At 33.6% G+C, this 24,155-nt stretch overlaps 1 protein-coding gene across 7 annotated transcripts in view; it reads left to right on the top strand.

The window, feature by feature from the left end:
- The window catches only part of CHIC1 (cysteine rich hydrophobic domain 1), a 43,307-nt gene extending 29,477 nt beyond the window's left edge, over window positions 1–13,830 (top strand). For 2 of the 7 annotated variants that reach the window (XR_006267556.1, XR_006267553.1), the window contains 4 exons: window positions 3,723–3,825; window positions 5,913–5,969; window positions 6,212–6,271; window positions 7,584–13,830. Coding sequence is in view for 2 of the 7 variants with exons in the window: in XM_043458857.1 (XP_043314792.1) it covers window positions 5,913–5,969; window positions 6,212–6,271; window positions 7,584–7,634 (168 nt within the window). In the remaining 5 variants the exon portion in view is untranslated. Of the gene's footprint in view, window positions 1–3,722; window positions 3,826–5,912; window positions 5,970–6,211; window positions 6,276–6,380; window positions 6,432–7,583 lie in introns of those variants that run through there. The other 5 variants (XR_006267555.1, XR_006267554.1, XM_043458858.1 and 2 more) reach the window with 5 other exon arrangements.
- The last annotated feature ends 10,325 nt before the right edge of the window (window positions 13,831–24,155 follow it).

Genomic DNA, 24,155 nt, shown 5'->3' with positions numbered 1-24,155 from the left:
TTCAACATCACTGCCATTTCTGAGCCTGATTCTAATGCTTGCTCTGTCTTTTCAAACTTCTTTTAGTATGACTTCTGATTTTTGTTTGAAAGCTATACATGATGTCCTAGGTAAAAGGAACTGAGATAAATAGGCCTTTAAAATGAGATTTTATTTTTTTGTTTGACTGTGTTTACTGTTTACTGTAGCTGTTAGAGGGCTTCCCAGGTGGTGCAGTGGTAAAGAATCTGCCTGCCAATGCAGGAGACATGAGTTTGATCCTGGGTCGGAAAGATCCCCTAGAGTAGGAAATAGCAGTACATTCCACTATTCTCACCTGGAAAATTCTATGAACACTGGAGCCTGAAGAGATACAGTCTGTGAGGTTGCGAAGAGTTTGACACACATGAGCACACATGCACATAGCTATTATAAATCGAAGGCTAAACGTTTCTTGGTGTCCTTGTTTTTCTCTGGCCTATTTTCCTTGGATTTCCCTACAGACTTCTTAGATATCATCTGAGATGCACAGTTCTTTTAATTGTATTCCTTGTATTATAATACAGAAGCCTTATTGATGTAGTGGTAAGGTGCTGGGGAAGGAGGCTTCCCTGGTGGCTCAGTGGTAAATAATCCGTCTGCCAATGCAGAAGATGCAGGTTCAAACCCTGGGTTGGGAAAATCCCAAGTACAAGGAAATGGCAACCCACTTCAGTATTTCTGCCTGGGAAATCCGATGGACAGTGGAGCCTGGCGGGCTACAGTTCATGGGGTTTCGAAGAGTAGGACACAACTTAACGACTAAACAAGGTGTTGGGGGACTGGCCATGTTCTATAGTATTATGTCTAGGCTTACTTTTTTTATTGAGCCTGTGCTCCTGGGCTGTACCCTCCAGAAGTATTCTCAGATTTTTTGTTGTTTTGTTTTCCTCTTTAGGTGGGACAGGAAAGCTAGAGGATGCTAGAGTTGTGTATTGCCTTCTCCAAGATTGGTTAGGCTCTAGTAATATCCCAGTAGATTAGGCTCTGGTACAATAGTTTCTCTGGAGAGCAGGCTTTGCTAAGAACAGAATGTTCTGGGCATATTTAAATGTGACTAACTGTTCTTCCCTTTCTCCTGCTGGAAGGATGAGGGGATTTTTCTGCAATCACTGTGAGAACCTGATAGGTCTCCTGGTAATAAAGTCATAAAAGTGTGGGAGTCTCCATCAAGACTGTACCCCTTTGGAATTTTGAACTCTCAAACTTGTCCCCACTGAGCTTCCAACAATTTGTCAATTAAAGTTCAGGTATTGATATCAAACAAACAGCAATAACAAAAATTGCTATCCTAGTCCTAGTTCTCACAGAGTTTTCCTCTTCTGTGTTTCTACTCTGGTAAATTGTGCACAAGGTTTCCAGTTTCTCCAGATCTTCACCAGCATTCACTATTTTCCATTTTATTGATAATAGCCACCATAATGAGTGTGAAGTGATATCTAATTGTGGTTTTTATTTGTATTTCCCTAATTACTAGTAGTGTTGAGCATTTTTATATTTGCTTATTGACCATTTGTATATTAGGTACTTTGCCCATTTTGTAACTAGCTTGTTTAGTTATTTGTTGTTGAGTTGTGGGATATATATATATATATATACATATATATATATATTCTTGTTATTATTTTTCCCTATCAGATATGTGTTATGCAGATATTTTCTGCCATCCTTTTGGCCTGTGCTTCAGTGTCATATCTAAGAAATAATTGCAAAATTCAGTGTCGTGAAGATTGTCTCCTATGTTTTCTTCTAAGACTTTTGTGATTGTCATTCCTATGTTTAATTCTTTGATCCATTTTGAGTTAATTTTTGCATATGGCATAAATTTAAAATTCAACTTAATTCATACACATATGGATATCTGGTTTTTGCAGTATTTATTTAAAAGTCCTTTTTCCCCATTGAACAGTTGTCACTCTTGTCAGAAATCTGTTGACTGTTTATTTCTAGGCTCTCTGTTCTATTCCATTGGTCTATATGTCTATCTTTATGCCAATGCTATATTCTTTTGGTTATTATTGCTTTGTAATAAGTTTTAAAATCAGGAAATGTGAGTCCTTTATATTTGTTTCTCATTTTCAAGATTTTTTGGCTAGTAAGAGTCTTCTGGGGTTCCATGTGAATTTTAAGATGAATTTTTCTATTTCTATGTAAAAAATCACTGGGATTCTAATAAGGATTGCATTGAATCTGTGATCATTTTGAATAATATTGTCATCTTAACAATATTAAGTCTTCAAATTTATGAACATGGGATTATTTACATTTATTTAAGTCTTTAATTTCTTTTAGTATCATTTTATAATTTTATGTGTGCAAGTCTTTTGCCTCCTTGCTGAAATTTATTAAGTATTTTCTTCTTTTGATACTATTGGAAATGTTATGTTTTCTTAATTCCTTTTTTGAATTGTTTACTACTGTTATATAGAAATGCATCTGAATTTTGCAGGTTGATTTCATATTCTGAAATGTTCCTGAATTTGTTAGCTAGCTCTAACAGGGTTTTTTGTGGATTCTTTAAGGTTTTCTACACATAATATAATTTCACCTTCAAAGAGAGATAATTTTATTTCTTCCTCTTTGATTTGGATGCCTTTTATTTCTTTTGCTTAATTTCTCTGTCTAGAATTTTCAGTAATATGTTGAATAGAAGTGACAATCATTGTCTTTTTTCTGCCTTAGAGGAGAAGCTTTCAATCTTTCACCATTTAGTATGATATTAGTTGTGGAGTTTTTCTTAACCTAAAGTCAGGGAGAGTGGGGTCTGCTAATATTCCCCATCTCTCATATCTACCCAGAATATGTCTGCCATAGGACACTGGGAAGATAGTAACTGCCACTCATTTGTCAAAGCAACTATAACAGCTTGCCTACAACATAGATGTGTACCAGAAAGAGGGACTGCATTCTTTACCAACTATCCTGCCTATTTTTCAGAAGCTGTGGGTAGGGAAATAGGTGCTGCTCTCCTGACATCACCCACTTGATTTAGGCCTTTTATTGCACAGAACTATGGAAAATGGGATCTACCTATTTTCACTGTCTGCCCAAACTAACCAGAAGAACTGTTCTACTCCAGGTATCTGGGAGGTGTGGAAACTGCCTTACACTGAAGCAGTTCTTCCACAAGGCAGATATGAATATAGTTTCTAGCTCCAGTACCAAGGCTTCCCACTGTTATTACTTATTTTCCATAGATTTTGTTGAATAACTACTCAATCTGTTGTAAACCCTTTGATCAATCTCTAGAACATTTGAATGATTGTACTTGGTAATATTGATAAGCTTAATAGTTGTCTCTCCAGGGAAGAGGTTTCTCTAAGGTCCTCACATTGACATTCTGGGTGGGCTCTTACTATCTTGATGTTATATTTGACACATAAAAACTTTTAATTTGATTAAGTCAATTTTATCTTTTAAAATAATCTTGCTTGTACCTTTTATATCATATTTTAAGAGGGCTTTGCCTAACTCAAGATTTAAAAGATGTACTCCTGTGTTTTCTTCTAGTTGTTTTAATGTTTCATTTCTTATGACTTGGTCTTTGATCCATTTTGAGTTAATTTTGTACATAGTGTAAAATATGGATCCTTTCTTCTTTTGGCTATCTGTATGTTGTAAATGCTATTATGTGAGTCTTATAACTCATGAATATATATATGGGATATTTTCCATTTATTTACCTCTTTTGAAATTTATTTTAGCAGTGTTTTTTGTTCTTTGGAGATTTTATTTGGGCACACTGTGCAGCTTACAGGATCTTAGTTTCACAACCAGGGATCCAACCCAGGCTCCCTGGACCACCAGGTAATTCCCTTTAGCAATGTATTTTAGTTTTCACCTTACACATCTTATACTTTTTCTGTTAAATTTACTCCTAAATATTTTATATTTAAATCTGTTGTGAATAGGGATAAATTAGGAGGATGGGATTAACATATAAAAAGAAAAATCTATTGTGAATGGAATTAATCTTTTACTTTCTTTTTCAGATTGTTCATTGATAGCATATAGAAATAAAATTGATTTCTATATGTAAGAACCTTGTATTACTTTTCTGTCTAGCATAACAAATTTCTATAAACTTAATGACTTAACACTATTTTATTAATTCACAGTCGGAAGTCTAGGTACAGTGTGACTTATTTGGGTTCTCTTATTCACAAAGAGTCGGACACGACTGAGCAACTTCACTTTCATATTTTTTTTATTAGAATCTTACAAGGCCAAAATCAAGGTGCTGGCAAAGCTTCATTCCTTTCTGGAGATTCTGGGAAAGAGTTTACACCCAAGCTCTTTCAGATTTCAGAAATCATTCCCTCCTTAGACTTTCTATGTGACCTTTCCATCTTTTTTTTTTTCTTTTTTTTTTTTCTTTTTATTAGTTGGAGGCTAATTACTTCACAACATTGCAGTGGGTTTTGTCATACAAAGCCGGTAATGATGGCTCAAGTACTTCTTGTGTTTCAGACCCCTCTGGCTATTCTTCCATCAGCTGGAAAAAATTCTCTGTTTTTATGGGCTCATGGAATTACATTGGGTCTGCCAAAATAATCTAGAATAATATCCCTATTTTAAAGCCAAATGATTAATAACTTTAATTACAATTGCAATGTCCCTTTTGCAATGTAGTGTAACAGTCATAGGTGTAACTCCAGGAATTGAAGATCATGGGGGCCAGAATTCTTATTTATTAGTTCAAGTAGTGTTTTAGATTCCTTAGGGTTTTCTCTATACAAGATCATGTCCTCTGCAAATGAAGATGGTTTCATGTTTCCTTTTACAATTTGGATGCCTTTATTATTTTTGTCTAGTTGCCCTGGCTGTAGCATCTATATGCTGTTGGATAAAACTAGCAGAAGGAGACATCCTTGTCTTGTTCCTGATCTTAGGAGGAAAATATTTAGTCTCTCTCCATTTATTGTGATTCCCTGATGGCTCAGATAGTAAAGAATCCGCCTGCAATGCAGGAGACCCAAGTTCAGTTAAAAATCAAAAATGCCTAATAGTCTTTAATTTTATACTTAAATCTTTAAATTTATACTTAAATTTATACTTAATTTTATACTTAAATTTATACTTATACTTAAATTTTAAATTTAAATTTATACTTAAGTTTATACTTAAATTTTAAATTTAAATTTATACTTAAGTTTATACTTAAATTTTAAATTTAAACTTAAATTTATACTTATACTTTAAATTTTATAATTTATAATTTAAAGTATAAATTTAAATTTATACTTAATTTTATACTTAAATTTATACTTATACTTAAATTTATACTTAAATTTAAATTTATACTTAAATTTATACTTAAATCTTTAAATTTTATACTTAAAATGTTTTGGAACATTTTGCAAACTTTTCTTATTCCTTACAAAATACATGCACTCCAAATGAGAAACTCAGCCTCTGTCCTCCTGTTTACGACAGTGCTGCTTCTCTTGTTTTTATTTTTTCCTCTAAATACAAATTTTTCAACTTCCTGATTTTGTACTTCTTTTCAGTGGAAATTCTGATATATGTTGGTTTGTTTTACTCAACTTGTAGACCTTGACTACTATTTGTCAGGTATTGTGCTAAGAACTCTGATAGGAAAACATTTGATGAGTAATCAGATTAGCTTAGCAAATTATATGTATATTAAAAAACTAACCTTGTGAAAAGATATACCAAAGTCTAGATTTAGGTTCATAAATGGACTGCTAGCAGCACTGGTAATGTTTTTATATAGTCCAGTTAATGGACTCACAACACAGAGTAATTTGTACATATTTTGTTTTGAAAAGAAAAAGCAAGAGGAGAAAATAATGGGATCTTGCAAGTAAGCAGAATACACATGGTTTACAAAGCTCTTCATCTTGTAACAAAGTCTTGATTCTTTCTCATAGACCAGAAGATCAATTCAGAAGTTGTTAGAATGGGAAAATAACAGATTGTATCACAAGGTAAGAAAGTTTAAGCAAATAAGTATTCCATTCATATTTGCATTAATAAATTGAAAAAAATAGAAAATTTTCAGGCCACAAAAGCATGGATTAGAGAATACTCACTTTTTAATATTTATTCTTTACAAAGTATTTTTAAAAGTATGTTATTCCTCAATTGTTGTTCAGTGGTTTATTCAAATGTGTAGGTAATAATTAGTATAAATTGTTGATAAAATTCTTAACAAACTTTACCTTCTTAGCTTGCTTTGCACTGGAAGTTGACTAAAAGGAAATGTGAAACTAGCAATATGATGGAGTATGTAAGTATGCAGTTATCTTTAATTGCATATTTTTGGATTCCATCCTGAATGTTACATTTTACTGTATTTATCATTTGTCACATCTTCTTTCTACCTTTTTTCTTCTCAGCTTGAACTTTTGTCATTTGGAACATAGAGGTTTCCTTCCACATTTTTAGGTTTGTAGCCAACATAAAATATCTTGAAAGCTGACAATTATTTAGATCTTAGAAAAACTTTAGCTAGTATGCTCAGATGAAAACATGGTAAAAACCTTAATCGTCTTTTAACGCAGGTGCAAACCATAACACATGTTGATGGGCACAGATGAACAAATATTTCTAAATGTAATCTTGTCAAAACTTACATAAAATAGGAATTGACTTCTGGGTTCATATTCCTGGATTTTTTTTTTCTTAGCTGGTATTTATTAATAGCTTTCAGTGAAGAAACTATAGATTCTAATTTTTTTAAACTGAAAGATCTGTGATCTTAGTCACAACGCATAAAGTCACGTATAGCCAATGTGACAAATTGAGTATCATTAACATTCAAAAGAATATGAAATTTATCCAAACTTTAAATTGCTGATGTGATATATATTTAATAATAAACATTTCATTTCTATTTCATAAGTAAGGATTATTATGTATCTTTCTCCACTTTGAATAGTTTTGAGGATAATGTGCAAATGACCACAAATCTAAAATTCTCTGTAGGTAAAACCTTGTATAAACTATTGTAACTTTATGTAGCTTTATAAATATATTGTTTTTATTTCCAAACCTTTTTTAAATTAAAATGTTTTAATCAATCCATTTGAACACTATTTTTTACAAAAAAAGCTTCTAAAAGATAGTAATACTCAACCAATATCAGCTATTTTAATTGAAAACTATATAAATGTAATATAAGTGAAGGTATTTTTTTCTAATCCTAATCCTAATATATTTTTGTCAGAGATTCTAATTCTAATAAAATTTGTATCCTTTCCATTTAATCCGTTCCACTTTGCTACAGAAAAGGGAACCAAGGGAGAATGGGAAAGACATTAAAATATAATAGGGTTTGCTTTTCTGTTAACTAAACAGTTACTGTAAATCAGACAAAAACTATTAGCTATAGTAAGTAATTATGTTTTCCAGTTTAATTGCCAATCTAATGATAACTTGTGGTAAGTTCCTTTTGTAACTGTTTTATATATTTCACTTGCTTTATAGTATAAGACCAAAATATAGTCCTGTGAGAAATGATTATAGACTTTTTGGGTTATGTATAAGTTACAGTAAATGAAAATTTTGTCAATATATTCTTGTTTATTTTTATTTTACAGGTAATACTAATAGAATTCTTACCAAAATATCCCATATTCCGACCTGACTGAGGGATTTTATTCAGTCACTTCTGTTTTACCTGTCATTTCCTACCCTTAGTGCCTTGTAGATGATTTTGGAATGAAGATGGTCTCCTTTGCTGTGTTCATTTATTCTTTATAATGGTAGAATATTCTCCTCACACTTTTCATTTGTGTTGGTTTAAGAAGAAATTTTGCACATCCTTTATGTTGTTGTTAAATGAGGCTTGTATTTTGCACTGTCAATTTTTAAATAAATACACATACATATGTGTGTGTGTGTATATATGTATATATGTATATATATATATATAGTTGCCACTAAATATAACATCAGTGCAGGTGTTTAAAAAACAAAAACATGTTCTGAGCATGCTGCCTTATAATTTTCATACTTACTGTTTCTAAATATGCATCATTTTTCTAGGCTATTTAATGCTCTGTAATCCTTTACTGTACATACATAAATAAGCTTTTGGTAGCTTTTAGAAACGGTTTTACTCTTACCTGCTTTTAAAGGACATGCAATTAATAGCACTGGTTTTGTCCTGCACTTTGCTTAATTATCACTTATGTTAGTGGATAAAATATTTAAACTCCTAAAGACCTGTAAATATTGTTTCTTTGCATAAAGTAAAAAAATGTGATATGCCATGGTTTACAGAATGTACTGTTATTCTTAATGTATTGCCAACAATTCTGCATAAATTTTAATGTGAATGAAGTTTGCAAGCATCCTTTTGAATGTATAGATTGTTAACATGCTGTGTTATGGCAAAGCCATAATAAGTATGTTAAAAATTTCAGGTGTGGGCAGGATGGCCCTTTGTAATGAGAAGATTAAAATTTAAATCATTGTCTGAGACCTTCTGCATTGCACCTGAAACCAAGAACCTTGTTTTTTCCATTTAGTTCAGTACGTCCCATTTTGTCCTCCACTTAACAAAAGAACTCATTTGACATCTGACACATTTCACAGCCTCACTCTCCTCATTTATTTCCCTTTATGTATCCTTTTCTTCACTTGGAAATACACAGGATTATGACCTTTAAGGGTTGTCTCAAGTTTCAGATGTCTTAGGAAGTATCTAGACCCCACCCCCAGGAAAGCCACTGCTAACCCGTTTCTGGAGTTATGATCCACTTTGAGAAAGAGAGAGAGCTAATTGAAAAGCTCTACCTAAAGTGGCAGATTCATAATTGATTAAATACTCTTAATCCTCATTTTGGGGATCTTTTGTAAAGGTATGGATGTTATTAATGAGGAAAGACAAGAATTTAACAAAAATATTTTAGTTTCTAAATTAGCCACACATGCAGCCTTTTCATTGGTATGTGCATATTTCTCTATTTCTCTTCACATTGGAATAAGAGCAGACACTCGTAATTCTTCTAGAATTTGAGTTTTTAACCTAATGAAAACTTTACATTGCATTAGTTCAACTGCAAATTATGCCTGTATGCAGACACTATTTGTAATTTGTAGTGCTGAAAATAAAAGTATCTGAGACTGAATAATATTTTATTTATTATTTTAGTCTTATTGCTATTAGTTAGCTTTTTTAGGCAAACATTCATCCCAGTGAAGAGAGCAATCATTTTTTTATACAAGGCCTTTTAAAGCCACTTTTAAAATTTATGCCTAATTTGAAATCCGCAGTCCTGGACGAATAAAAGAAAAGGGAAAAAAAGAGATTTTTGATATGTGATTATAATTGCATGAACAACTTTTCCACCTCTCTCTGTAGAACCCTGTTACCCCCATGCCACCCAGAATCTCTAACTTTTAATATATTGTGTGTGCCTGCAAATATCATTTGTCTGTCTGCTGAAAAATTGAAGGTGCATTTTTATAGACAAAGTGGAAACCTCTGAAAATGTATACCAAATGTCTTGTTTTATAGATAAGTTCGGGGAAAAATTGTATCTGTGGTTTATGTTCCAGCTAGTATCATCAGGTTTATGTTTCAATTTGTGACAGTTTAATACCAAAATTGATTTCCAGCGTAATACAAAATTTCTAATTATCACTGATAGAATAATTACTTTGAGTCAACCCTTAAAATCTCATTTTTTTCCTGTAAACTTAGAATTTGGCCATATGATGGTCATAGTAACTTTTTCTGCCATGTATAGATCACACTTGTTTTGCTCAAAGAACAGCAGGAAGTGGTGAATTGTTTCTATAAAACTAATATTGAGACAGGAATAGAGTGCATCTGGAGGTAACAGAGTATATAATTCAAGTTACAGTAGTATTTGTCATAAAAAGCATTTACCAGCATGTGTAAACTTAATTTTAAAACCTATTCTAATAACTCTTAAATTTATTATCTTATTATTCATTAATCTGATTGACTTATTTTCTTGAACTACTCAGAAAATACCCAAACTTTTTTCTTTCTTCTATGACTGCTTTTTCAAGCTCTTTTCCTTTGGAGGGGACTGATTAGCAGTTGAGTATTTTTGAGTCCTTCAAGAGATTTGTTTTCTTTTCAGTGATATTGGCAGCAGTGCATGCTGAAATGACAGAGTACACTGTGGACATTAATTTCTCCCTCACTGACTTTTTTTCTTATATCCTCAGGATAGAACACATCAAGTTAATGAAGTATTTTTGTGCTAGTTGTTTTTAGATTAAAGAAACAAATTTGAGGTTTTTTTGTTATATAATACTCATTTATGAAACGTGCTATGGATGTTTCCAGAGAAAATAACATGTATCTACTGAAATATATAAATCTTACAAAGTTTTGAGGTTACAAGTTAAAACTGTTCCTTCTCTGACTTTCCATTATGCATCTCTACCCCCATAAATTGTGTATAAAATGAAATAAGCTTTAACATTTTTCAGCTATTCTTTGACTCTTTCTACCCTCTATGTTAATCTAGGAAGAAATCATTGTAGTCAAATGTTAGAAGTAGATGGAGAAGTGCCTTGTCGTCTTTGAATAAAGATAACATTTTATGTTGAAGGAAGCAGAACAAATGAATTGGTAAATCATTACATTAAAACCATCCTTTTCAGCTAAGTATAATATAAGAATATTTTATTAGTATATTGTATTTCTTCTATTTCTTATTTAAAGCCTATTTCCTGGGTTTTCCCCAACCATGAGATGTATTAGTGACAAAATATTACAGAACAGAAGTATCAGTCACTTATAAACCTAGTATAATTCTAATGCTAGTAAACATGTAATTTAGCATGGTCCTGAAAAAACAATAGTCTTTGATTGAAGCTCTACTAAAGCCTACGGAAGTATTTAACACACACACTGTTCATGTTATCATGACCTATAAACACTAATGTCTGATCAGTTAATCAAACTGTTACTATTTAGCACTCTACCATTTTAATGAAATTTATTCTTATTTTATCATAGTTTAAGTGAAGTTCCATAACATTTGTAAGCCTTCAAACAAATGGGTTTTTTTTTAAATGTAAAATCTCTTTAAATATCATTAGCATTTTAATTTTGTTTATAAATTACCACTCAAAAAATCAGACCTCACTACTTAAAGCCTCCAAACAGTTTTTTTATTAGAATTGACTATATTGACCTGAGAGGGTATATAGAAATTTGTATACACCCATTTAATTGGAACAGTTTCACATAGTGGGAATACTTTTTGCTAATTTGATAATAAGATGCTCAGATTCACTGAAATTAAGTCCTCTTATGCTTATAAAATTCTACTTTAATCCATTGTGTAACAATTGTTAAATCCTTTGGGTTATTTTAAATGATGAACTATTGGAAAATTTTCCATAGAAAGTGAATAATGAATAGATTTTATTAATAATACCTGTCCATGTAATATGTGGAATATATATATATGTGTGTGTGTGTGTATTATATATACACATTTTCCTATATTACCCCCAGTTTCTCTTTTCCTGATTCTGAGCCAGCCTTTTCATTTTTATGATGGCAACCTGGGAATATGTTCCATTTTCTGTGGAATTTGTCAGATTCATACTATATGAGGAAATGATCTAATGTGCTCCAGGCAAGTCACTTACATTACATGTCAGTCTCTTCATCTGTAAAATCATGAGATTGAACTTAGAGCTGTACAGAAAATTAGAGGTCACCTGACATTCTGTGATACTAGGAATCCTTAGGAAGTTTTTACTCTACAGAATCTCAGAATGATTTTTCTCAAATCTACTACCCTTCATGGAAATTCTCACAGTGCCTTGCACACAATAAAAGTTTGATTTGCCAACAGGCACCTAGCTGGTATGTGTTCATATCATACAGACTCAAAGAACCTGATGCCTGTGAGATCTCAGCACCTCCTTGGTGATAAGAATGATTGTAGTTTCCCTAGGAACTGAGGACTGAGGTCTATGGGCTTTACCTATGTGGAATCTGACTATATATGCAGTTGGTACCTGAGCAAGAATTATGGCTGCAACAGTTGTGGAGGTATGGTAAGACCCACCTTGACATTGATGTGAAAGAGAATTTTATATCCCATTCAATATCTGCTTCAGTGTCTTAATTATTTCCATATCCTCAAAAACATCTGTTGGAACAAATTAATATTAGAAAGGAAAGTGATATAGAAGTCAAACCCAAGTCACTTCTGGTTTAATTCTTAGCTCTGCTGCTTAATTCTTCTGTACCTCATGTCCTCATGGTGAAAGTGGGGACAATAATCTGGACCTACCTCACAGGGGAATTGAGGATTTTTTCATATATAAATGTGCTTTTGAAATTGACTGAAGGATGTATTGTATATCATGATTTTGTAATTTCTAAATAGAGTCCTTTAAATCTATGTTGTTATGTTTCCTTTCTCAGTCAAACGTTACAGAATGAGTATTGCAATTAATCTAGTTTTGGTAGTAATTTTGTTATTAATCCCTTATGTGTTAACATGGATAATTGTGTTATAATTGTGTTATATTGTGTTATAATACTTGGTTTAGGGGAGGAAAAGCACATGGATGTAAACCAGTGGTTCTCAACTTGGGGCAGATGAAAATAGCAGTGGGGTCATCCTTGAACCTTTTTCAGTATTTCAAAAAGTATACTAGAAATCATCCATTTACCCATAACATTCCTACTGCACAAGCCAACTAAGACAGAATTTTTACACATTTTGTTTATATTTCTTCAATTCTAACACTGATTATCTGTATTGATCAGAAACTGTGAATGGTGGTTAGGCTTTTAATTATTTTTTTAAATGAGAAAGCCTATTGTTATATGCAATTTAATAAATAAAATACTTGAAAATATGGGGAAAGAATAATAAAGGAATCTTTATGGCAGAAATGTTGGGAGCCACTTTCATAAAGGAACCGAAATTATTTGACCTCCACAGGTTGCTTACCTAGTCCCTAAATAATGAAATGCTAAAGTGTGTGTGTGTGTTTTGGCTAGATTGGGCTATATAACTTCAGGTTAGAACTTGCCTTCAGTTTTTTTCTGATTCAGGATGATATAATTGAGCTAATTTATCTGGGTGTATATGTGTAAATCATACATATACACACATACAGGATTGCAAGTGTGAAAAGCATTATAATGTCGTCTTCTAGCATTGGAGTAAACACCAATTTCTGAGTCTCAAAGTAGTTCTGTGTGTAAAGTCAACATGAAGTCAATTATTGCCTTAAGCAATAATTTCTCAAATGTTTCTTTTATTCCTGCTTATTTTGTTTGCTTTGATCTTTGCTTAATTTTTTAATTTTTCATTTTATAGTAAGCAAATAGTATGAAATTGATTTAATGCCTGGACTTTGAAACCAGTTACAAATGTTTGCAATTATATGATCTACAGGCTAGTTTGCCATCCTTGAACTAACCATGTACAAATGCGAGTCAGCTGCAAAAACAGGAAATCCTGCTAGAAGGTGGGCACTGATCAAAATATCTGTCTGAAAAACCTAGGATTTCTACTTTGGGGCAGAGGATTCCTGTTGAGACAGTTTTACTAGAAAAGGGTAAAAGTGAATATGTCCATTTAAGCCAAGAACTTTCACGCATCTTTTATTGTTGTATAGCCTGTGGAATGAATCATTTTTTCTCCCTTGAGTTCCGGAGTGACTCTCCTGGAAAAACTCAACCTATATACAGCTGTGCCAAAAGGAAGGATACCTGCCTCTCTGAAACTTTCACTGCTGCTTCTGTCGTTGTTCAATTGTCAGATATTAAATTTTATTATCTCAGGATGCAAAATTACAATAAAGTGCAAATCTGTTAATGAATTGTGTATTCTTTGGTGCGTCTTCCTTCTTCCGTCCCTGCTTTCATCCTTATAAGGTAACTAAGGATTCCTTTTAAAATGTGTGTTATGCATATTGCCCCCTCCCACATTTGCTAGTGTTATGTCTAATTCTGTTAAGTAATTCATGCTCTCTCTTGGTTTTGTGGGCCTTTGTTGTGCCCAGTGTTTGGCATTTGACTAAGTAAGAATTTGTTTCTAAACAACTTTGCATTCACCTTGCATGCCTATGAATTTATGAATTATAAAAATAAAGTACAAGTGGATTTCCACCATACTAAGCATAATGTTTTAATGCAAGAAATGTTGAAATGTGAAGCTACTTGGCAAAACTTTTGACTCTTGTTAGCAGACTATATGACACTAAGTGTTAACTCAAGGTGGTTAACATGCAATAATAGTAGATTTTTAAAAACATTCCAAACTTCTACAAATTTAGCAAAACAGCAAAATGTAACATAACAAGAAAAACTGTTAATGTTTCCCAGTATCTTGGTCAATTGTATTGAACCTTTCAAAGACTATAAATTTCAAAATGTTGAATTGAAGATGACACACTTAAACCTACAGAGAAGTTTCATGTTTTGTTTTAAAATTCTTTTTTGAAATGTTACTATATGGGTGGATAAAGATCTATACTTTTCATTGATAATTTCTTGGATGTGGTATAGGATGTGCTATGTAAGAAATACTTTTACATTGCATTTTATATTATTGAGGGCAGAGCCAGGCCTTTAAATCTGCCATTAAATAATATTTAACAGTTTATGGGATACTTCACTTACCTAAATGTAGGAAATTCTCTGCGGGATAGAAAATTCTCCAGTTATAACTACCGTAAATCTGAGTTGTTATCCCTGTTCTATCACCCAAGTGACCTCTAGCAAAAACCAGGTCATTTAGTCTGATTTTATCCATCATCCCCAAGGTGGCAGGTTGGGTTAGAGCAAGGTTGCAAACTAAACTATAACCAGTTCTCAGATACACGTCTTTTTGACCTGCAGAATTTTTTTTCACACATTTTGAATTAGTTGTCAGCACTTAAGTGGTTTCATATAGAAAACCAGATTTCTGTCTTCATGAGAAATTCCACATGTGAACAGTCAGCAAGAGCTGAGTAGCAACCTGCCCCTTTTTGATGGAGTATTCATTTTTTCTTTTTGTCTTTTTTTAATGATTGATAAACTTGACCACATACAGTTGAAGCAAAGTTGATCTTTATACATACCACAAGCAAAGACAATGACAACAAATGGGTGTGGGGAGCATTTGTGCAAATACATGTGTAATAAGAATATGGACATCAGCATAAGAACAGAACACTTGGAAAATAAAGCCATTAAGGGGGACCAAGTAAGTAAATTTTGGTACATTTACACAATGCAAAGCTATCAATTTGTGTTTTGACTTTTATTTTTAATTGAAGCATAGTTGGTTTACAATGTGGTATTAGTTTCTGGTGTACAGCAAAGTGATTCAGTTATATGCATGTATACTTTTTATTTTTTTATTATATATACTTTTTCAGATTCCTTTCCATTATAGATTATTACAAGATATTGATATAATTCCCTGTGCTATACAACAGGAACTTGGTGTTTTATATATAGTTGGGTATATGTTCATTTCAAGCTCTGAATTTATTTCTCCCCCACGCCCCCACTTTCTCCTTTGGTAACCATAAGCTTGTTTTCTATGTCTGTGAATCTGTTTCTGTTTTATAAATAAGTTCATTTATATAATTTTTTTTAGATTCCACATATAAGTGATATCTTTATCTTTGTCTGACTTTACTTAGTATGTTAATCTCTAGGTCCATCCATGTTGCTGCAAATAGCATTATTTCATTCTTTTTATAACTGTATGTATATTACCACATCTTTATCCATTCATCTATCAATGAACACTTAAATTGCTTCCATGTCTTAGCTATTGTAAATAGTACTGCTATGAACATTGAGGTGCATGTGTCTTTTTGAAGTAGAATGTTCTTTGGATATATGCCCAGGAGTGGCATTGCTGGATCATATGGTAACTCTATAGTTTTTTAAGGAACCTCCATACTGTTCTCCATGGTAGCTGTACCAGTTTACATTCCTGCCAACAATTTAGGAGGGCTCCCTTTTCTCCAAACCTTTTCCAGTGTTTATTCTTTGTAGACTTTTTGATGATGGCCATTCTGACTGGTGTGAGATTGGAGCATTTATTTTCTGTTTTTCCAGTGTAATACTATACTCTCTTGTCTCTCTGAAACTCAGATCATTTTGTTTGTCTTACGATGTAGTTGAAAAGGAAGCAATATATTTCTTGAACCCGTATCTCTTTCAAAATTGAGGAAAAGATGCAGGCCATGGTAGCTACTTGTATTATTTAATATTCATTTGGTTGGAGATGTGGAGAGAGTGCCTTGTTTGTGGAAGGGAAGTGTTTTCTTACTAACGACCTATGTGGATGAAAAATGTCACCTGCCATATCAGTAAACAAAGGAGGATGTTGCAGCCTGCAAGCCAGCAGCCACTGCAGCCACCCCCAACTGTGCATCCTGAGGTGATTCACAATGGAGAAAAGCAGGATACTGGCCCTACGAGTTAAGGTGCATATCAAAAGAGTGATTTTGATGAGCCCATACACACAAAAGCACCTAATTCATTAACTTTAGATGTCTGGTTTTCTTTAATTATTATTTTTTTTTTATTTAAAGTTCCAGCTACCTGGTTTTTATTGCAAAACTCCTGCTCCCTTTCAGAGCAGTCCCTCAGAGCTACCTGAGAGGCTGTCTTCTGGGGTTAAGGCCTCAATTTTGTCCACCAAATAAAACAATTCTCAACTGTTAGGTTGTGCATTTTTTTAGTTGACACCTACTGCACTCATTGATGTTACCTAGTAATAATGGATGCTTGATTTAATGATTCCATAAACTAGATGATTGTTACAGCCTCATTTAAATCTGACATTCTGAGTGTCCATGAGATGATTTTGTGACATAGGTGTATTTAAGATTATTTTGCCTTTGAGGGCCTGGTTATGATGATGAAGTGATGGTGTTAATAAAACTGACCAGGCTTCCAAACAACAGCATCAAAGACCTCATCTAGTGAAACACAGCCACAAGCAGGGAGGACCAACACGTTATTTTAGAACTGATCTTTACTTCGTAGCTTTCAACAAAGTTTTGTCATGCACCCAATGCAGTACCTTCCTTGTTATCCTTGAGAGTAACATTGCCTAAGGTGATACCACCGTGTTAAGAACTCTAGGTAAGAATCTATAAAACCTCTCCTGTGTTTTGTTTAGATAGGACTACTGATTTTTTTTTCTCATTTTTACTATGTTGAACCAAAATGATATTAATTTTTTTTAAAAATTCAGAAAAACATTTCAAGAGTAAGTTAGATTCAATATGTTCAGATAATGCAACCAGAACTAAATCAGTTTATGCTTAAATAAGGATCTGTATTAGGGTGTGATGGATGGAAAATATGGCCATTAAGGTTAGTTTTTCTTTATTATAAAAATACTTGCATCTACTAGGAAATATATGAAATAGAGGTATGAAGAAGAAAATTAAAATCTCCCACAATTTTACTATATACTACATTTTTATGTATATGTGTATATAATTAAAACTTTTCAAAGTATGCTGCTTTTACACCTTAATATTTCCCCATATCAATATATGCTCTTTGAAACTAATAGCAGAACAATGTCTGAATAGCCCATAATTTATTAATTTCACTTTGTTTGGTATTTAGTCTGTTTTCAGTGGTTTGTGTATTATAAATAATGACTTCATGAGTATCTTCATACATAAATCTTTACCTGAATCTGATCCTTTGGATATATTTTTTTATGAATGGATTATAGAGTGAAAGGGTTGAAGTCTTTTTTTTAATTATGTTAGTATGATAACATTTACAGGAGACTTGGAAAATACATACAGTTACATATAGTTCCACTATATATTGCAATTATTTTTTAAGTAAATTCAGATTTTTAGTTGGAGTTTCAATGGCAAACTCTCAAAAATTAATAGAATGAGTATACAGAGAAGTAGAAGGATATAGTAGACCTAAAAAGCACTGTGAACCAATTCAGCATAATAAGATTAATACAATTTTCACACAACAGTAGGATACAAATTCTATTCTAGTTCCTATAGACTATAAACTAGGAGACACTGGAACATATTTAAAGACATAAAACAAGATGCAAAAATTTAATGGTCTAAAGATATTGAAATCATACAGTCTGTTCTCTTATCACTGTGGAATTATGTTAGAAATCAATATCAAAAGATATTTGAAAATAACCCACACATTTTCAAGGGCAATGTACCATTTACCAAAAGAGATCTTTAATTTAGCCATCGAAAGCCTAAATAAAGTTAGACTGGAAAAAAGAAAAAAAGGAGGGTGATTGTGAAGAAGAAAGCATTTAAGTGAAAAATTAGTATCCAAATGAGAAATTAACATTAAAGATACTTTAAACAAAATCCCATAATTGGAAATTAAATGTCCACTTTTAAATGATGGGTGTATCTAAGAAGACATAACAAACAAAATTAGAAGATATTTGTAATAGAATAAAAATTTAAAAATTTACCAGAATTTGTTGCATGTAGCTGAAGCTGCTCAATGCAATTAAATACAATGTGAAGTCTTGAATAAGGTATGAAAATAAATAATGGACACTAACAACATTTTGTGCAATTGGAACAAATTTGTACTTAATAATTCTGTATCACTTGTTAATTTGGGGGTTTTCTTTTTACAACATAGCATTTCTTTATGTTTTCAGAATTGGATTAGAAGTTTCAAGCCTCATTCAAATTTTTTTTAAATCACTAAGAATAAATTTTTTAGACTTTGAGCAGTAATACTAGATGCCAAAATACATGAAACTATATCAAAGTTTTCAGTGAATACAGATTAGAAATCTAGCATTCTATTCATACTAAGTCAAATAAGTGGAATCAAAATGTCATGAATTTTTTAGCTAGGCAAAAATTCATAAATTTATTAATATATATATTATTCATTACATATATATATATATACAAAAACTTTTCTACTATGTTTGATAAAGGCTTGAGTAAGAACAACAGCAACCAAAAGAGATGGAGAAATTGGAAAACAAAATTCTGTTATTTTCTGTTGACCAATCATGTTACAATGGTATGCGAATGATAGTTACATAATCACAATAGTAAAAGATGTTTATCAGTTTTCACAGTCAATAGCCAGACAAAAAATAAAAAATAATTACAATTGCAAACTATAATGGAAACATGATTAACCTAACAATATAAAATAATTACATACAATTTGGGGGGTTAAATAGAGTGACATGGTAAGTGGATGTGCATATATGCACATGTTCTCATCTGTCCAGCCAGTCTATTTCTTTTGGTTGGTGTGTTTGATCTATTTGCAGTTAAGGTAATTATCGATATGTATGATCCTATTACCATTTTCTTAGTTGTTCTGGATTTATTTTGTGTGGGTCTTTCCTTCTCTTGTGTTTCCTGCCCAGAGAAGTTTCTTTAGTATTTTTTGTGAAGCTGGTTTGGTTATGCTAAATTCTCTTAACTTCTGCTTGCCTGGAAAGCTTTTGATTTCTCTATCAAACCTGCCAACCCACACCTTTGTAGGAGACCCTCCAACACTCACAGGTAGGTCTAACTCAATCTCCTGTAGGGTCATTGCTCCTTTCCCCTGGGTCCTGGTGTGAACAATGTTTTGTATGTGCCCTCCAGTAGTGGAGTCTCTTGCTTCCCCCAGTCGTGTGGAAGTCTGGTCTTCAAGGTAAGATTTCCTGAGGATTCCCAGTCCCTTTGTTGGATTCCCAGGCTGGGAAGCCTGACATGGGGGTTCAGAACCTTCACAACAGTGGGAAAACTTACTTGGTATTATTGTTCTCCAGACTGTGGATCACCCACCAGGCAACCAATTTTAATTTTATCATGTCTGTGCCCCCTCCTACCATCCCATTAGAGTTTCTTTTTTGTAACGGACTTGGAGTAGCTTTTTTTTTTTTTTTTTTTTTTTTTTGGTGGTTCCAGCATCCTCCTTTCAACAGCTATTCAACAGTTAGTTGAGATTTTGGTGTTCTCATGAGGAAATTAGCACAAGTCCTTCTACTCCACTATCTTGAACTGGAAACTCGGAGTTGAAGATTTTATAGATATTTTATTTTAATTTATTTATTTTAATTGGAGGCTAATTACTTTACAATGTTGTGGTGGTTTTTGCCATACATCGACATGAATCAGACATGGGTGTACAAGTGTCCCACCATCCTGAACCCCCCTCCCACATCCCTCCCCACCCTATCCCTCTGGGTTGTCCCAGAGTACCAGCTTTGAGTGCCCTGCTTTATGCATCGAACTTGCACTGGTCATCTATTTACATATGGTAATATACATCTTTCAATGCTATCTCTCACTTGGTCCCACCCTCGCCGTCTCCCAAATAGTCCAAAAGTCTGTTCTTTACATCATGTCTCTTTTGCTGTCTTGCATGTAAGGTGGTTGTTACCATCTTTCTAAATTCCATATATATATATGCATTAATATACTATATTGGTGTTTCTCTTTCTGGCTTACTTCACTCTGTATACAAGGCTCCAGTTTCATCCACCTCATTAGAATTGTCTCAAATACATTCTTTTTTTAATAGCTGAGTAATATTCCCTTGTGTATATTTACCACTACTTCCTTATCCATCTGATGGACATCTAAGTTGCTTCTATGTTGTAGCTATTGTAAACAGTGCTGCAGTGAACATTGGGGTACACATGTCTCTTTCAATTCTGCTTTCCTTGGTGTGTATACCAGCAGTGGGATTACTGGGTCATATGGCAATTCTATTTCCAGTATTTTAGGGAATCTTATCTCTCTTCTCCATAGTGGCTGCACTAGTTTGCATTCCCACCAACAGTGTAAGAGGGTTCCCTATTCTCCAGACGCTCTCCATAATTTATTCTTTGTAGACTTTTTGATGGCAGCCATTCTGACCAGCATAAGAAGGTATCTCATTGTTTTGGTTTCCATTTGAGCATCTTTCCATGTGTTTGTTAGCCATCTGTATGTCTTCTTTGGAGAAATGTTTGTTTAGTTCTTTTCTCACTTTTTGCTTGGGTCTTTCTTTTTCCTGGTATTGAGCTACATGAGCTACTTGTATATTTTAGAGATTAATTCTTTGTCAGATGTTTCATTTCCTATTATTTTCTCCCATTCTGAAGGCTGCCTTTTCAACTTGCTTATACTTTCCTTCATTGTACAAAAGCTTTTAAGTTTAATTAGGTCCCATTTGTTTATTTTAGTTTTTATTTCCATTACTCTGGCAGGTGGATAATAGAGGATCTTGCTGTGATTTATGTCAGACAGCGTTCTGCCTACATTTTCCTCTAAGAGTTTTATACTTTCTGGACTTATATTTAGATCACTAATCCAATAGAATGGGAAAAACTAGAGATCTCTTCAAGAAAATTAGAGATACCAAGGGAATATGTCATGCAAAGATGGGCACAATAAAGGACAGAAATGGTTTGGACCTAACAGAAGCAGAAGATATTAAGCGATGGCAAGAACAGACAAAAGAACTGTACAAAAAAAGATCTTCACAACCCAGATAATCACGATAGTGTGATCACTCACCTAGAGCCAGACATCCTGGAATGGGAAGTCAAACAGGCCTTAGGAACCACCACTACAAACAAAGCTAGTGGGGGTGATGGAATTCCAGTTGAGCTATTTCAAATCCTAAAAGATGGTGCTGTGAAAGTGCTACACTCAATATGCAAGCATATCTGGAAAACTCAGCAGTGGCCACAGGACTAGAAAAGGTCACTTTTTATTCCAGTCCCAAAGAAAGGCAATACCAAAAAAATGCTCAAACTACTGCAAACTGCACACATCTCACATGCTAGTAAAGTAATGCTCAAAATTCTAGAAGCCAGGTTCAACAATACATGAACCGTGGACTTCCAGATGTTCAAGCTGGTTTTAGAAAAGGCAGAGGAACCAGAGATCAAATTGCCAACATGCTCTGGATCATTGAAAAAACAAGAGAGCTCCAGAAAAACATCTATTTCTTCTTTATTGACTATGCCAAAGCCTTTGACTGTGAGGATCACAATAAACAGTGGAAAGTTCTGAAAGAAATGGGAATACCAGACCACCTGACCTGCCACTTGAGAAATCTGTATGCATGTCAGGAATCAACAGTTAGAACTGGACATGGAACAACAGACTGGTTCCAAATAGGAAAAGGAGTATGTCAAGGTTGTATATTGTCACCCTGCTGATTTAACTTCTATGCAGAGTACATCATGAGAAACGCTGCGCTGGATGAATCACAAGCTGGAATCAAGATTGCCAGGAGAAATATCAATGACCTCAGAAAGGCAGACGACACCACCCTTATAGCAGAAAGTGAAGAGGACTAAAGATCCTCTTGATGCAAGTGAAAGAGAAGAGTGAAAAACTTGGCTTAAAGCTCAACATTCAGAGAACTAAGATCATGGCATCTGGTCCCATCACTTCATGACAAATAGATGGGGAAACAGTGGAAACAGTGGCTGACTTTATTTTGGGGGGCTCCAAAATCACTGCAGATGGTGATACAGCCATGAAATTAAAAGACACTTACTCCTTGGAGGGAAAGTTATGAGCAACCTGGACAGCATATTAAAAAGCAGAGACATCACTTTGCCAAAAAAGGTCCGTCTAGTCAAGGCTATGGCTTTTCCAGTAGTCATGTATGGATGTGAGAGTTGGACTATAAAGAAAGCTGAGCACTGAAGAATTGATACTTTTGAACTGTGGTGTTGGAGAAGACTCTTGAGAGTCCCTTGGACTGCAAGGAGATCCAACTAGTCCATCGTAAAGGAGGTCAGTCCTGAGTGTTCATTGAAAGGACTGATGTTAAAGCTGAAACACCAATACTTTGGCCACCTGATGTGAAGACCTGACTCATTTGAAAAAACCCTGATGCTGGGAAAGATTGAAGGTGGGAGGAGAAGAGGATGATGACAGAGGATGAGATTGTTGGATGACATCACGGACTCAATGAACATGAGTTTGAGTAAACGCCAGTAAATGGTGATGGACAGGGAGGCCTGGCATGCTGCAGTCCATGGAGTCACAAAGAGTCAGATATGACTGAGTGACTGAACTGAACTGAACTGAATCCATTTTGAGTTTATTTTTGTGTATGGTGTTAGAAAGTGTTCTAGTTTCATTCTTTTACAGGTGGTTGACCAGTTTTCACAGAACCACTTGTTAAAGAGATTGTCTTCTATCCACTGTATATTTTTGCCTCTTTTGTGAAAGATAAAGTGTCCATAGGTGCGTGGATTTATCTCTGGGCTTTCTAGTTTGTTCCGTTGATCTATATTTCTGACTCTGTGCCACTACCATACTGTCTTGATTACTGTAGCTTTGTAGTATATTCTGAAGTCAGGCAAGCTGATACCTCCAATTCCATTCTTCCTACTCAAGTTTACCTTGACTATTTGAAGTTTCTAGTGTTTCCCTACAAATTGTCAAATTGTTTGTTCTAGTTCTGTGAAAAATAACATTGGTGGCTTGATAGGGATTGCATTGAATCTATAGATTGCTTTGGGTAGTATACTCATTTTCACTATATTGATTCTTCCAATCCACGAACATGGTATATTTCTCCATCTATTTGTGTCCTCTTTGATTTCTTTCACCAGTGTTTTATAGTTTCCTATGTAAAGGTCTTTTTTTCTTTAGGTAGATTTCTAAGTATTTTATTCTTTCCATTGCAATGGTGAATGGGATTATTTCCTTAATTTTCTTTCTGTTTTCTCATTGTTAGCATATGGGAATGCAAGGGAGTTCTGTGTATTGATTTTATATCTTGAAACTTTAATATATTCATTGATTAGCTGTAATAATTGTCTGGTAGTGTCTTTAGGACTTTCTAGGTAGAGAATCATGTCATCTGCAAACACTGAGAGTTTTACTTCTTCTTTTCCAAACTGGATTCCTTTTATTTCTTTTTCTTCTCTGATTGCCGTGGCTAGGACTTCCAAAACTATGTTGAATTGTAGTGGTGAGAGTGGGCATCCTTGTCTTGTTCCTGATTTTAGAGGAAATGCTTTCAGTTTTTCACCATTGAGGATAATGTATGCTGTGGGTTTATCGTATATGGTTTTTATTATGTTGAATTATGTTCCTTATATGCCTTATTTCTGGAGAGTTTTTATCATAAATGGATGTTGAATTTTGTCAAAGGCTTCCTCTGCATCTATTGAGATAATCATGTGGTTTTTAATCTT

The sequence above is a fragment of the Cervus canadensis genome, chromosome X (assembly GCF_019320065.1).
Source record: "Cervus canadensis isolate Bull #8, Minnesota chromosome X, ASM1932006v1, whole genome shotgun sequence".
Lineage (NCBI taxonomy): Eukaryota > Metazoa > Chordata > Mammalia > Artiodactyla > Cervidae > Cervus > Cervus canadensis.
Note: the sequence above shows the minus strand (reverse complement) of the source record. Positions and strands in the feature narration are given on the sequence as shown.